Consider the following 14,448-nt stretch of genomic DNA (forward strand, 5'->3'; position numbering starts at 1 on the left):
GGTGACGCAAGAGAGAGAGCATGCCACAATGGTATATCAAGAATGCTTATTCTCCTCGAAAACGATGGCACTGACAACATTAGTCGCGCTTCAAAAGCTTGTCCAATAAGCCTATTACAGCTTTGAACTTGATCGACGGGAGCGATCGAGCGTGACTGCAACTTGTCTCTCCTTTGGCCGAACTTCGACTAAGACTCTCTCGCGTTAATACAAACATGTCAGTCATAATTCTATAATCCCTTTCACATCATTCTTGCTTACATGAAATGAAATGGAAGTAGACTGCTTCCTCAAATTCGACTGTATGTGTCGCTACTACCGGCATAGCCACCAATGTGGGCACGTAATTTACGTATTTGCGGCCTTTTGCAACCCCGCTGCTCTGATCCAGAGACCTTGTTCTCAAAAATTTGTGTGGCAAAGCATAGCACTGGATAAGTTATGCGTCGCCTGCAACGCCAAATCCAATCCAGAGAAAACAGAGACGCGGAACGAAAGAGTTAAAAGGGTCTTTTGAGGCGGTTGCTCGATAGACTCAAAAGAACAAGTTGTGGCCTTGTATGCGCATTCCGCAGTGACGGGAAATCGATGTCATCTAATATCGATTCGCCAATACTCACAGGCTGTCTAAGCCGACATATCTTAACACAATTTTTGTGCCAATCTATCACATCCTGAGATGAGTGATTTTGTAACACAATACTCAAAGATTGGGCTCTCCATCTTTCCTCCTACTGATTTTTGCCTATCTATTGCTTTTTTGGACTAGGTTGTTATGATTTTTACTTCTATCCTTTTCTTTTCTTTTTTCTGCGCACTCTATCAAGGAGGAAAAAGCAAGAACAGCTCGACAGAATTATCAGAATTAGTCCCAGAAAATCTCGTTCTGGTGCTTGTTGAGATACTTCTCTGCTTGGTCATCCGTTTTGTTGCTTTGCAGAACATAACGGAAACATTTGAATGTCTAGCCAATCTTTGCACGCACGTCATCAGGATGAACCCTCCGTCCCGTATGATCATAAAATCGTGATGAAACCGTCAGCCACTTATCCTCGTCATATTGTTGAGCAATTTTGAGAAGTAGGAGGGTCTGGTCAGAGCACAAAAATGTCAGTCGGTCCTTACTCTTCGCTCACGACGGTGACGTTTGTGGGTTTCTTACTTCCTCTATGGAGAATATGTCATCTTCAGCGAGATAGATGTACCGGTCAATCCCGGGAACGGCCGTAGCCTGCTGCTGAATAGGAGGTGCTTCCTTTTGCTCCGGCTCGCCGGATGGCTTTGCTTCCTCTGCGCTCGAGGAAGCTTGCTTCGAAGCATCGGGATTTGTTTCTGTTCCTCCCTGCTGCTGCTGCTTCAACTCTTTAAACCTTCGCCGCAGCTCACTGACACTAATATCCAATAACGCGCTTATTTGCTTCCAACTCCGATTGTCATCTTTATATTTGAGAAGCTGTGCATCTTTCTCCCCGTCCCAGGAGACTGTATTTGTTGTCGCGGCTGCTTCTTTTGTGGCCTCTTCTTTTGCCCCATCCGCCTTTGCCTGCTCAGTCTTCGGAGCCTCCGGTTTTGCTTCACTCTCTGGCAATGTTTCCGTTTTGTGTTCTACAGGATTTGCTTCTTCTGGTATTGGGAGCCCGTAAGGAGCGAATTCTGTGGGAAATAGAGGAGGCTGAGCTACTCCAACTGGAGGAGGTGGAGCTGCGACTAGAGGCACAAACCCCTGTGGCATGGCCACAACCGGTTGATACTGCTATAAATGATGGTCATTATTATGCAATACTGTAGCGAATATAAAGTCGCAAGTTATGTTTCTGGGCAGGTAATGTTTGGTTGAAGTTTTTAGGATGACAACCTACCGGAACATAGACCACTTTGGGCCTGTTCAGGCTTCGCGCAGTACGGCCAGTGACGAAGACATCCCAAACTGAGACTTTGACCTTATTTCTATTCTTTCGCTCCATGCTTGCCCAAGTAATCCTATTTTCAAGAGCTAATTGGAGGAGCTCTGGAGTGTTAATCAAATATTTAAACGTTGTAGAGCTCCGTGTAGAATTTTATCGTGGATGGTAGGTCAGCTGCATTGGGGAACGCGCAAAATAGATGATCTTGTGTTTGCCTAAAAAGTAATGAATGGAATTGTCTGTGTTTCGATCCGTGAAGGTCTTCAGCGACCTCGATGTAGAGCTCATATGATCTTAACTCAAAATAGCCGTGGTTTGCTTTGGGAATCTTCGAGGTGCATGTATTCATTTACAGTCATTGATTCTTCCAGATACCAGATACGTTCGACAAGATACATTACAAGATGACATGCATACTAAATAACATACCAAGATATGATATGCTTTCACGTTCGATACACGAAATGGATATTCGAAACATCATTTGTAGGGAAATAGTGTAAACATTGAAGTTGATATACTGAGCTTCTACGCTAATCCTTTTCGGGACATAGCGAGTTGACCTCCAGGTTGACACTCGAACATTTGGCATCGACAGTAAACGCGACCTCGTGAAGAGTACGAAACCCCTTCGACTATTTTCCAATAATTATCAAAATTCAACAGTCTCACCTGCTCCATTCTCCGACGGGACTGTCTCCACGATGCGGTTCTCCGCTCTCGCCGCCTTCACGGCCCTGACCAGCCTTTTCGGGGTGTCTCTGGCCCACAACATCCAGCTTCGCGCGCATTCAAGGGAATGCTTCCACGAGTCACTACACAAGGATGATAAGATGACAGTGACTTTTCAAGTCGGTGACCGAGAGTTTGGTGGAAGTGGTAACTTGGAAATTGATTTTTGGGTGCGTTTCCACTTGCCTTCAGGGTAGACGAGCTTTATGCGGGAAGAATCACTGCCTTTACTTCAGCCTGTCTTGGACTCTACGCGTTTTTTGTCATCCTTTGACGGAACTCCAAACCAAGAATGTATTCTTCAATGGTGTAGCTAAGGCGTTTGGTATTTGCAGATTCAAGACCCTCGCAACGGCTACCAGACGCACCATCGTGGCGTCTCCTCCGGAGACCATTCCTTTATTGCTGCTCTTGATGGTCGATACGTATATTGCTTCAGCAACGAGAACTGGGTTGCCAGCACAAAGGAGGTTTCCTTCAACGTTCACGGAATTGTATACGTCTCTGAAGATGACGCTTCCAACGATCCTCTTGAAGCCGAAGGTATGGCAGGCTTATTTCAGTCATGGATGACGCAACGAGGAATACCCTTGGTATACTAGGAGACATGCGCTGACGAGAAAATCTGTAGTGCGCGCCCTATCCGAGCTGCTGGCACAGGTGAAAGACGAGCAATCCTACATTGTGGTCCGAGAACGAACGCACAGAAATACGGCTGAGAGTACAAACGCGCGGGTGAAATGGTGGAGTATCTTCCAGCTTTTTGTCTTGGGTGGAGAGGGCATCTTTCAAGTCTGGTGGCTGAAGCGTTTCTTCGAAGTAAGGAAGCAAGCCCTTCCCCTTGAAGCCAGAACTCCTTAAATATCCATACTGATCTCGACTAGGTGAAGCGAGTGGTCTAGCCAAAGGCTTAATTATGTGTTCCATATTTCCCTAGAAAGACGATTTTATTTGATATGGCATGCCATCACGAGAGTTTTGCATCCTATACTTAGGGCTTGTTATTTTTAAAGAGGTCAAAAGAATATACAATTCAATCAACATTTGAGAGTCACCTCTAACGAGCAAATTCTATGATTAGTAGAGCGACAGTGATCGGCCGCTTCCCCCACTCACCACAGATATATACAAAGCCTTAAATCATTTTCGACCCCATGGAATATTTATGACTATTGAGCCTGGGAGATCCTTTGAGCTACTCACTGCTCAGTAATCCTGTCTCTTCATTTATAGCCTCCCTTCTCTCGTCACTTGTGGTTCCATCCGTAGCTTTTGACCTCCTCCAAATCCACTCCCAGGATCGTTCATGCGCCCTTGGCCAACCAAATTTGCAGGACCTTTTCCAACGTCCATTTCGAAATATACCATGCAATCGACCTCCTGGTCGACAGCACTTCCGCCAAGTCCACATAGTAAACCAAACCAGAAATACTATCGCAAGCGCTACAAAGAAAGAAACGACGGTGCTTACGGCCGTTACGCTCGAAATGCCACAGCCAGTCCCTCGTGCGCGCATTTCCCATCGCTCAGTCGAGAGTGGACATGTTCCAATTGCAAGCAATGGAATGGCATGGGTGTTCGGAACACATGTTGAAGACTGCCTCTTAATTAGCCCGCCACCCAAACAGGTCCTGGGGATCACACATTTCAAGATTTTCAAGATGAATGTATTGCGGATGAACAGAAAGAGAACAGTAGATGAGACACATACAATTGGGCACCAGCTACATCTACCCTTTGCTCTATGTTGGGTGGATGCTCTCAAGCTAGGATTCTCGTCCCCAAGCTCTGCGCTGGTAGCTCCGTCTATCTTCACACGCAGACATGCGGAGCAGGATGTTTCGCGCCAGCAGGCACGAATAAGTAGGTCTTCGTCTCCGCCAGGACTTATCGCATTCAAGCCACTAGATGAATTGAACGCCGTTGCGGGACTAAATTCTGAAGGGATTGATCCAGTGGGGAAATTTGTATCTATTCCTTCAGCGCAGGAATGCGAACTGAGTGGTAGATGCATTTAAACGCCAGTATATACGAGCGCAGAAGGATCCGATATATAACTTGGGAGTATCAGGAATGGAAGATACTGATGAAGATATTGTACAGCAAGACGCAATCGTAAGGGTATCATGTGTTTTCTCGATCTGGCGCGTTCAATGGGTTTTCGCAAAGACCTGAAGGATTTCCAAAGGAGGATGAAAACAGTTCATTGAAATGATATCAATGAGGATTATCACGAAATTAACTTTTCGGATATATAACGACTCAGTCAATGATATGAGTGGCCCTTATGTGCCTTGCTCAAAAGGCTGCGATGCTAATTGCACTGCCAGTGATTGTGGAATGCCTTCGTCCCCAGAGTACCCAGCGCATCCCCAGCGGGGCCCTTATCCGGAAATCGCGATAACGCTGCTAGTCTCGGGCAGGCCCGGGCGGTTGCGAAGGCTAAATGCGGGTATAATATGACCGAAAGGGGTGTGGTGCTCTAGCGAACGAGTGGACCTTTAGAGTGTAGATGTCATCTATGTGGTAGATGAGGTGCTTGCAGTTGGAGCTCTACTTAAGTCGAGACCACTGCACTCACAAGAGAGAAAATCGGACTCTGCACCTTTCTGCATTCTCATATCTCTTTGGGCAAAATAAGAGGAATAAAGAAATTACAAAAATTTATCGAGTCGCTGATGCTTAAGTACTATGTGAGAAACCTTCAGTTTGATGTTGACACGATCTTGCTTCCATTGAGTTCAGAATTTTATGTATTTTCTTTTGGCTATAAATGCTTTCTACCCACTGTGAACGACTTTCGTCATATCTGCAACTCCGAATTTGCATGATTTGCTGTTCTTTGTCTGTATCAGTTCAACTGGCAGGGTTTCTTCCTTTTCTTCCCTGGGATCTCGATCTGCGATGCGAAGGACCAGGTCATTTACTTGTCCTTCTTCCGACTCTACTTCTTTCCATTTGAGCGCTTGGCTGCCACCAACCCACCATGCTGCAGCCTTGATAATCTGCATGACGATTCGCAGCTCATGCTTATCTCGAGGAGCATACACCATGACGAAGCCTATTGGTACAAACCGGCTCAGCCAACCTCCCTTAGCCAAAGGATGTCTTTCACCCCACCGGTTTTCGATTATAAGCTTGGCATCAGCAGGATGAAGGGTCATATGAAGACTGCCGTCGCTGGGATGAGCGTGGCATATCTCGCCGTTGCAGGTCCGGTTGAGTGGTGTCGTCGCGAACAATCCCGTTCCATGCTTTTCGAAACAAGACGTGCCAAGGCCAAGAGTGCCTCTCGACTGCAGTGATAGAGCGCGGATTGCATACGAAAGATGCAAGAAATTCTCCTGTGTACCTCTATGAGTCGTCTGTCTATGAGGAGCGATACCAGTGACACTGGGGCGACGACCCGTTCGTTTTGGGAGGCTAAATAAATAACCTGACTGCGGCTCGAGGTTCGCTGGGACGGGTGCAGCAACACAAGGATCTCGAAGAGCGAAGAGGCGCAAGAAGGTAATCTTTAGGTATCCGAGAAAGTTGCAAGACGTACCCCCGGGACCAAGACTGACGAATGCTATATAGTCCGTCCATATGAGATAAATCACTGGGAGACTAAGGCAGATGGCGAGGAATGCGATGGGATCCACTCCCGGAAGAGATCCAACTCCTTCCCTATGACGAAAGTGCCAGTCAATCATATCGGCGAAAGATTGTTTTGAACGTTGGATCTCAAAGGTGATCACTCGCGAGGTTGAGGGAGAAGAACGTCAAGCAACAAAGCCATCGAGGAACCTAAAATATTTGGCTCTACTCAGATCTGGATGTCGACTTCCTCTGCCATGAAGTCATAAGCTGACTTCACGTCGAGCTGAGATTTGGCCGTCAGGAGGGAATATTGCTGTGCACAGAGCTTCACTCCTCGGTTCCAATGTGATCTACTCTCCATTAACGGGGGAAAAAACACAAGCCTTAAGTTATGCTGACCGAACTAATGAAAGCTTAGTACTCGGCAAGAATGGGAGTTGATATCTCGAGAAGAACCTAAGGATGATTGGCTGGAGTTGAGGAATTTCGTTCCTTATCTCTTCTACGTCGACAGAAAGTATTACAACTCAGTAATGAACACAGCTATATTTGTTATTAAATGACCCTCGAGTCGAGCGCTGACGATGATCAGGCGCATCTTCAGCTGCAATCCCTTTTCCCCGCCAAAATTAAGCTCTGCACGACACGGGTCCATGTACAAGCGCTGCTTTCAAGTGCAACGCCAATAGAGTTGGCCAATCATCATGTTCTGTTGCTTTTACGATTTGAATCATTTGATAGCTTCTACCCAATTGGTTTGTGACTGTTGGTTTCAGTTATGGTTTGGCCTAGCGGCGCCAGCTGCTCGTCACAACCACGTCAGACCTGTAGAAAAGGAGCGATAGCGTAGCTCAAACGAGCTTAGCATCTCTCCCCATTTGCTTGCGCATTGCCATCGGGGATTAACATGTCCAACCTATCATAGACGGAGAGAAACTGGAAGACAATTTTATTGAATATTTTCAATTGCTTCGATCACTGGTGAAAATGAAAGCAATGTTAAAATTGGAAATAGGAAAGGCCTTATCTGCTGTTGTTAGGCGAACATCTCGGCAGACAGGACATCCTGAGTTCGAATGTGGGGTTAGCGAACCTACCCCAGCCTTTACTCTGTGCCTACTTGCGGGGTGAAATGCAGCGAATCTTGTAAATCAAGAAGGGCACGAGACCATGTGCTCAGTCAGATCCAAAGTAAGACATACAATACTTGAAATGATCCTACATCTCATCCTCGCTCTCAATATTCTAGGAATGCATTTACTGAGAACATATGATCCCAATAGAAGGCTTTAGATACTACGCAGGACAAGCTTCGACTGCTTTGATCAATTCTTCCCCAAAAAGCATTCTCAGAACATGTCTACTCTCGACCATTGTCTCGGTGCACGCTTGATTGAAGCTGCGCATTGGACGATTAACTATAGGGACGATAATCTCGTCCAGGGACATCGCCCTAGAGAGGCTGTCAAACAGCATAGTGTCTCCGCAATGTGTCGCTCAAAATCAGCCTACTGCAGCAAGGTAACGATACATATCGATAAATACAGTCTTTGACAGTATCAGAAGACAACAATTACAGTTGGGAGATAGTTCCTGAGGAGAACAATAATCATGTTCTACTGTGATTTCTTCCAGTCATAAAACGTCGTCAGCTTCTTCGCGGCGTGGTCGTCATCAGCGCAACAACTTGTCGAGACAGCGCTAGTCTCGGCTCGCTCTCGTCAGGTCGCCCAGCACCTCTGCTGTTCCCTCGCTTGGACAAACAAGCCGTGGCTCGCTGTTTTCCGCCAAGGCAATAGAGTGGAGCAGATACAAGGGACTTGACGAATCACGCCGCAAGCACGTGCAGAAAAGTCAGTGCACCCAATGAAAAGCAAGAAGATCGAGTACAGATCTGCAGTACCTATACTGTATCGGGTGTGTACCATCGATGATGGCCTTGCTCGTTCGCGACAAAAGTTCTTGGCAGCTTCCGCACTTGGCCATCCAAACCGCAGTCGGCGTCGTCCCTAACAACCGCTAGCGGCCATCACACAGGGGTGGAGATTTACAGACGCTCACAATCATTTGATGTTCGTCGATTTGTGTGGGCCGACCCCATCTTTTGCGATGCTTGCTACTCGGACAAGCACCACTCACGCAGCATACCTTTGCGCTGTAACTTGTGTTTTGTTGTTCAAGGCAATTGGTTCAGCCGACAGACAGTCTCGCTGCTTTGTTGACATTTCCTGATCCCACACAAGGCGACAATTGTCTGCTCCTTTTTTTGTTGAAAAGAATTAAACCCTCAATCTAGCCACACGCTCACAGCGTGCGCATGGTCGATCCGTCCTGGATATTTGACATTGTCATTATTGTCCGCTGAACGGACCACCTCACCGTACAATCTGTGCGTGCCTGTACTCGCATTGGCCAACGATGGCGGGATCTGGGCTCTTCAACTCCCTGTCCATCGCAAAGCGAGACCGCCGCAGTCGGTATACTTCCGTTCCCTCCGAAGAGTCGCGCTCTACCAACCACTCTGCCGATCTCGAGAAGCATGCATATTCCAGTCGACCGTCGCTAGAGACTTCAGATTACGACTCCTCCTCGACATATTCGTCCAGGACGCCCTCGGACTCGTTGCGCCCAATGCTTCGCGCTTCCGCCTTGAGGCGCAAAGCCTCATCCTATCACTTTAGAATTCCTCGGGTCACTACAAGATTTCTGTGTCTTGCCCTGGCGTCAACCATTCTTTTGTTCATGTTTACATTGGTACGGATGAGCTGGACGTCGGCGAAGCTCGTCGAAAAGGGCATCGGAATCAAACCTCCACCCAAACCCGCCGTATGGGAGGATTTTCCTTTCCTGACAAGATACTATGGCGGCATCAGAACACTGGTCCCTCGGAAGGAGAATGTGCCAGAGTACCCATATGCGAGCGATGAGGAGCCACAAAGCTCTGCACCCGAGTCTCAGAGCGCAGATAATCCGGGAAGTGCAACTCGCCGTGACTCGGTCTTCCCGTTGAGCAGTGCCTTCAATCCATACCCTGATTACACCTCGGATGCCTATCTGGCGGAATTTCCCTCCGTGTCGCAGTGCTTCCTGGATGCAGACTCAAAGGTCAGGGTTCCCAAAATCCACTCGTACTCTGGAGTGACGAAAGGGTTCCCCGACCCGGCCATGGGATCTTATGATGTGCTTGGTCTCCGGGACGACATCTGTTTTGATCGCTTCGGCCGGCTAGGCCCCTATGGTTTTGGGTACAGTAAACGAAAGGGCGGTACCGGAGCGGGCTTGTATGGAGATCGGGAAGGAGCTGAGAATGTCTGGGAAGAGGACGGAGAGGTTGACTATCGAAAAGTCAGCTGGGCAGACGTCCAGAAGAGATGCTTGTCCGCGAATGCCCACCGATTCAACAAGCCGAAAGAAGACGACTCGTCCCAAAATGGACTGCGAGAAAGGGATGAAGTGCCACCTGACTTCGCCATTGCAAATTCTACCGGAACTCCTCGATCTTCTGATGAAAAGAAAAGATTGCCGCGAACCGCTGTCGTCATACGGACCTGGTGGGACTACCAATACAAACCTGAGGACATTTTGATGCTTCGTGCTCTCATCTCAGAGCTCTCGTTGCTCTCCGGAGGAGAATATACGGTTCACTTCCTCATACACGTCAAGGACAACAACGTTCAAATATGGGCGGATGAGGATGTCTATCAGCAGGTTCTGCGCGATTCGCTCCCCGAAGAGTTCCGTGGAATGGGGACGCTTTGGACGGAACGACAGATTGGTCTAATTTATGGCGGTCTCCATGATAGCATGTACCGCAATCTTCCGGTTCACGGAGTGTATCGGAGCTCCATGATGCCAATGCAATGGTTCTCCCATCAACACCCAGAATATGACTACATCTGGAATTGGGAAATGGACGTTCGATACACTGGCCAATATTATCATCTCTTTGACAGCGTGACGAGGTGGGCTCGGGAACAGCCGCGGAAAGGCCTCTGGGAGCGGAGCGGAAGATTCTACGTACCTTCTGTTCACGGCTCTTGGGACGATTTCAAACATATGGTGCGTGTGCAGACCGAGATGGGGACGGACAACCCCAACAACATCTGGAGCGGCAAGAACACTGGAAAGCCGAGGTATCCCGGCGATACGCAAGGAAAGACTGATAAGCCCGTCTGGGGCCCAGAAAGGCCTGAGGATGATGATATCGCGACAGAGGAGGATATAATCCCACCAATGTCTTATGAGAAGGACAAGTATGAATGGGGAGTCGGCGAGGATGCTGACCTTATCACCTTTAATCCTCTCTTCGACCCTGAAGGAACTACCTGGCTGCTCGCTGAAGATGTCACGGGATATAATACGACACGGAAGCTGCCGCCGCGTCGAACCGCGATCATTACTGCGTCACGGCTTTCTCGACGATTACTCAAGACGATGCACCATGAGACCTCGCTTAAACGACACACGATGTTTTCGGAGATGTGGGCCGCCAGTGTTGCATTGCAGCATGGGTTCAAGGCAGTTTATGCTCCGCACCCAGTGTACATTGATCGTAAATGGCCCCCGTCGTACCTGGCCGGCGTTTTCAATGGCGGACGGAATGGCGCGACCGGAGGAGCTCGCACGAGCGTTTTTGGAGAGCGAGAACACAACTTTCGCGGCACTACGTGGTATTATAATGCTGGTCATTCGCCCAACCTCTGGAAACGGTGGCTAGGTCTTCGGGTGGACAACAATGGCGGAGACGAGGCTGAAAAGGCCCAAGAAGGCCGCATGTGCCTCCCCGGTGTTCTCTTGCACCCTGTCAAAGGTGTCGACTTGGTCATCGAGGGTCGAGCTGATGAAATCTAATGAGCGATAATGATGATGATGATAATAATGGTATCATTGCAAGGGCTGTACGATTTCGGCATCATATACGGGCAGGCCCCGGCCATATAATTTCCATGTTTTTTTTGTACATGAACTGTCCACATTCTTCAACCATGAGCAAATAGCGGCGTTTTCTTTTTTTTTTTTTTTTTTTTTTTTTTTTTTTCGGCTTTTATTTATTATCTTTGTTTTTACGGGCGAATACCTATAGAAGCTTCCGTCTATCAATTGGATTGACGCCATGTATATGAGGATAAGGTGTACATTCCAACTAATGCTTACCCACGGTACCTTTCGGGAATATATAATGCAGAAAGGCTTGGCAGCTACAGTAAATTTCTAAGCATATTAACACGAAACATCTAGTGTCTTTCCACATGAATTAGATTACCCTGTTGATAAAAAGAAATTGCTTGCCCAGACGAGTGTGAGGCCCTTCTTTTCTCGCACAACTGATGAAGAGCACCCCGGCATGCTTCGCCGATCTCGGGATCAGTCGCAACGCCGAACCCCGAGACCAGACGAAGGACGGCATCCGATGCCACCAACTGTCGGTTTCACTAAGAAAAAATTTACCCAACGGATAGATTCCGAAAGGTTTGAAGACGGGGCCCACCGTCAATATACTAAAACTGAGGTCCACCGACGAGATTATCCAGAAGGGGTCCTGGTTGAGATATTAACTGATCATCAGATAACGCTAATTGAGTATTGACCAATCAAATATGAGAGGTGCTCGTGTAAGATGCGTTGGCTATGCTTGTTTTAGACTAGCAGAATGGGGCCCTTCTTTCCGTGCGGGGACCCATGTGGAAAGGACCACATGGACCATCACAGTAAACACAAGCTCTATTGGCGGTTTGCAGAGTGGGAACTCGAAGAGAAAAGTACTGTATGCGGTAAAAAACTTTGTTCAAAAAACGGTGTACATACTTAGTATGAGGCTTGATGGAGAAAAAGCCAATTTTAGCTTCTAATTGCTCATTTAAGGTGGGCCTTGATTTTGCATGGAATGTTGACGACGTCAGAGAAGGTATAATACTACGTACAACAACATCAGAGACAAATTCTAACTCTATGAAGTTGATTCCTCCCTACCGACTAATACTACAAATCCTCGATCAGCCTTGCAATATATTTCTTACAATTTGGTCAGCGTAGCGTGAAGGTAATTTATCTTCCAAAGGCTAAATATGACAATGTGCCGCTTGCGCCGCGGCGTCAAGCATGAGTACTATTCGGCTGAGTCTTGTGCTGTGTTCCCCCCCTGTCAACAGATCATCAGAGTAGTACTTTTCTACCAACCAAGCCACCACGGTTATGGTGATGTCGTGACTATGCCAGATCTGATCATGACTTCTCTTTGTGTGACCACAGAAGTCCGTTGGTATTGGACTGCACACCTTCTACCCCTGCGCTGGTTCCTTCCCAAATTTGATTTGGAGTTTCGGGAAAGAGGCTGGAGGATTTCTCTCCCCCCTGAAACAGGATCGGGTTGTTCTTTCCCGCTGCCATGCTTTCCTGTGTCGCTCTTTCCTTTCTTGTCTTCTCCAGTCGTCGCCCATCACGCGCGGCAAGGTTTCTAAACTCCCCGCAAAGATGCGTATCTGAGCAAAGCCTCAGCGCGTTTTGTACAGTGGTATTATTAGTGGGTCTCATATCCCAAGAGCAGTCCGTCAGCGCCATGGTCTAAAAGCAATGACCTGGCTGGGCCTGCATTTGGTCATCACTTTGATCTAGAAGGTTCATGGTAACCCTTGATCTACTAATTGCACTACTGCCTGGCTAGCTCCTTCCTATATTGATGCTTGTCGCGTTGGCTCCAAACGTCGCCTCGTACAAGAATAATAGCAACCTTGCCCTTTTCCGCCTGGGCCCCAGCCATCGTACCTTACTGTCTTCTGCAGTCATTCACTTCTCTCCCTCTTGGTCTGTTTCTCTTCTCATCTTGCTCTTATAAGACGTTGATCCATTGCTGCCAAGTCTCATTCACTGACTGTCTCTCTCGCTTCCCTTTTGCTCGGGACTCCATTCTTCGTTTTCTTATTATTCATTTGTTTCTTTCCTCCATATTACTTTAATACAAACATCATCCTCTACACTCTACCTTCCACACACACGTCTCTCTTCATACATCCCCCAAAGGCTTTCCCTATTTCTAACCTACAAACAACAAAATGCGTCCCGCCGCTATTCTCTCCGCCGTTGCTGCTCTCGGCTTTGGCGTTGTGAGTGCCCAGTCCAACACCGTCCCTGTCACTGGTCTTCTGGGCAACGCGACTGTTGTGACCGACAACCCTGTTGGCGTTGCGTACCATGCTGCATTGCCCACGTCCAACAAGACCTCGGTTACTGGCTCAGTTCACGCTGAGACCAGCGGAAATGGGACTGGCGTTGTCTTCCATGTGAGCATCTCTGGCTTGCCTACCTCCGGTGGACCCTTCTGTAAGTATTCCTGACTATTTCTTCTCAATTGCTCTTACTTTCTTCCGTCCCTCGTACCTATGTTGCTTGATACATTGAGCCATTAGCTCTGGTATTATGCAATATATTGTTCTAACTGGAAGCACCATTGCTGACTCTCACCAGTGTATCACATCCACGAGGACCCCGTTCCGGCCAATGGAAGCTGTACCGCGACTGAAGCCCACCTTGACCCCTTCAAACGTGGCGAGACTCCTCCATGTGACCCGTCTCTGCCAGAGACCTGTCAGGTTGGTGACTTGAGCGGCAAGCACGGAAAGATTAACGGCACTTCTTTCTCGGCGAGGTAAGCTTGTCCAGTCAATCGAACCCCCTGCAATATAAGCAATTGGCTTCCTGGTTTCCTCTCCATATGAGAATTTTTCACAGCCGCAGGACTCAAATGGTTATGCTAACATGATATATCTCCCCAGCTACACCGATCTCTACGCTTCCACCAACCCTGAACTTGGTTCGTTCTTTGGCAACCGCTCGGTTGTCGTCCACTTTGCCAACAAGACCCGGTGAGTCCCGTCCTCCAATCTATATTTATTTTTATTTTTGGCGTGCGACCTGCTAGTCAATGCTTCTCGTCCTTGTTCAAACAAATCAGAGTCTAACAAGCAACCTTGTATAGCATCACTTGCGCCAACTTTGTGCTCATGTCCAACACGACGAGCCCTTCTGCCACTCCTACTTCCTCTCACCCAGCTTCCTTCACCAACGGTGCTGCCACCGTTGCTCACGCCGCCGGTAGCTTTGCTACTGCCGGTGTCGTCGGACTTGCCGGACTGGTAGCTGCCATGCTGGTTTAGATTGACGTGAGATTCTGGCAACCGGCCTAATTGGATTAGCTTCAAAAGTTTGACTAGTTTCATGATGGCATGGATCATTC

General features: G+C 47.9%; 6 protein-coding genes across 6 annotated transcripts; 3 read left to right on the forward strand and 3 right to left on the reverse strand.

Annotated features, from left to right (window-relative positions):
• Nucleotides 1-740: 740 nt before the first annotated feature.
• Nucleotides 741-1,969, reverse strand: L228DRAFT_13469 (hypothetical protein). The gene is made up of 2 exons (XM_018329118.1): nt 1,163-1,969; nt 741-1,090 (listed from the first exon to the last, which is right to left on the reverse strand). Exons 1-2 carry the CDS (start codon nt 1,730-1,732, stop codon nt 965-967), a joined length of 696 nt encoding a protein of 231 aa, XP_018192043.1. The 5' UTR covers nt 1,733-1,969; the 3' UTR covers nt 741-964.
• A 539-nt stretch (nt 1,970-2,508) lies between these two features.
• L228DRAFT_226293 (endosomal P24B protein) lies at nt 2,509-3,707 on the forward strand. The gene is made up of 4 exons (XM_018330414.1): nt 2,509-2,806; nt 2,972-3,179; nt 3,268-3,455; nt 3,521-3,707. The coding sequence occupies exons 1-4, from the start codon at nt 2,609-2,611 to the stop codon at nt 3,536-3,538; spliced, it is 612 nt and encodes a 203-aa protein (XP_018192044.1). The 5' UTR covers nt 2,509-2,608; the 3' UTR covers nt 3,539-3,707.
• An 11-nt stretch (nt 3,708-3,718) lies between these two features.
• On the reverse strand, nt 3,719-4,749 carry L228DRAFT_13473 (hypothetical protein). The gene has a single exon (XM_018329121.1). The coding sequence runs from the start codon at nt 4,648-4,650 to the stop codon at nt 3,832-3,834; it is 819 nt and encodes a 272-aa protein (XP_018192045.1). The 5' UTR covers nt 4,651-4,749; the 3' UTR covers nt 3,719-3,831.
• A 667-nt stretch (nt 4,750-5,416) lies between these two features.
• Nucleotides 5,417-6,331, reverse strand: L228DRAFT_257917 (hypothetical protein; the record flags this gene model as incomplete). The annotated part of the gene is made up of 1 exon (XM_018334030.1): nt 5,417-6,331. One exon carries the CDS (start codon nt 6,329-6,331, stop codon nt 5,417-5,419), a length of 915 nt encoding a protein of 304 aa, XP_018192046.1.
• A 2,305-nt stretch (nt 6,332-8,636) lies between these two features.
• On the forward strand, nt 8,637-11,069 carry L228DRAFT_264880 (hypothetical protein; the record flags this gene model as incomplete). The annotated part of the gene is made up of 1 exon (XM_018334627.1): nt 8,637-11,069. The coding sequence occupies one exon, from the start codon at nt 8,637-8,639 to the stop codon at nt 11,067-11,069; it is 2,433 nt and encodes an 810-aa protein (XP_018192047.1).
• A 2,198-nt stretch (nt 11,070-13,267) lies between these two features.
• Nucleotides 13,268-14,368, forward strand: L228DRAFT_264881 (Cu,Zn superoxide dismutase-like protein; the record flags this gene model as incomplete). The annotated part of the gene is made up of 4 exons (XM_018334628.1): nt 13,268-13,535; nt 13,680-13,860; nt 13,988-14,077; nt 14,191-14,368. The coding sequence occupies 4 exons, from the start codon at nt 13,268-13,270 to the stop codon at nt 14,366-14,368; spliced, it is 717 nt and encodes a 238-aa protein (XP_018192048.1).
• Between the last annotated feature and the right edge of the window lie 80 nt (nt 14,369-14,448).

The sequence above is a fragment of the Xylona heveae genome, assembly GCF_001619985.1.
Source record: "Xylona heveae TC161 unplaced genomic scaffold L228scaffold_1, whole genome shotgun sequence".
NCBI classification, from domain to species: Eukaryota; Fungi; Ascomycota; class Xylonomycetes; order Xylonales; family Xylonaceae; genus Xylona; species Xylona heveae.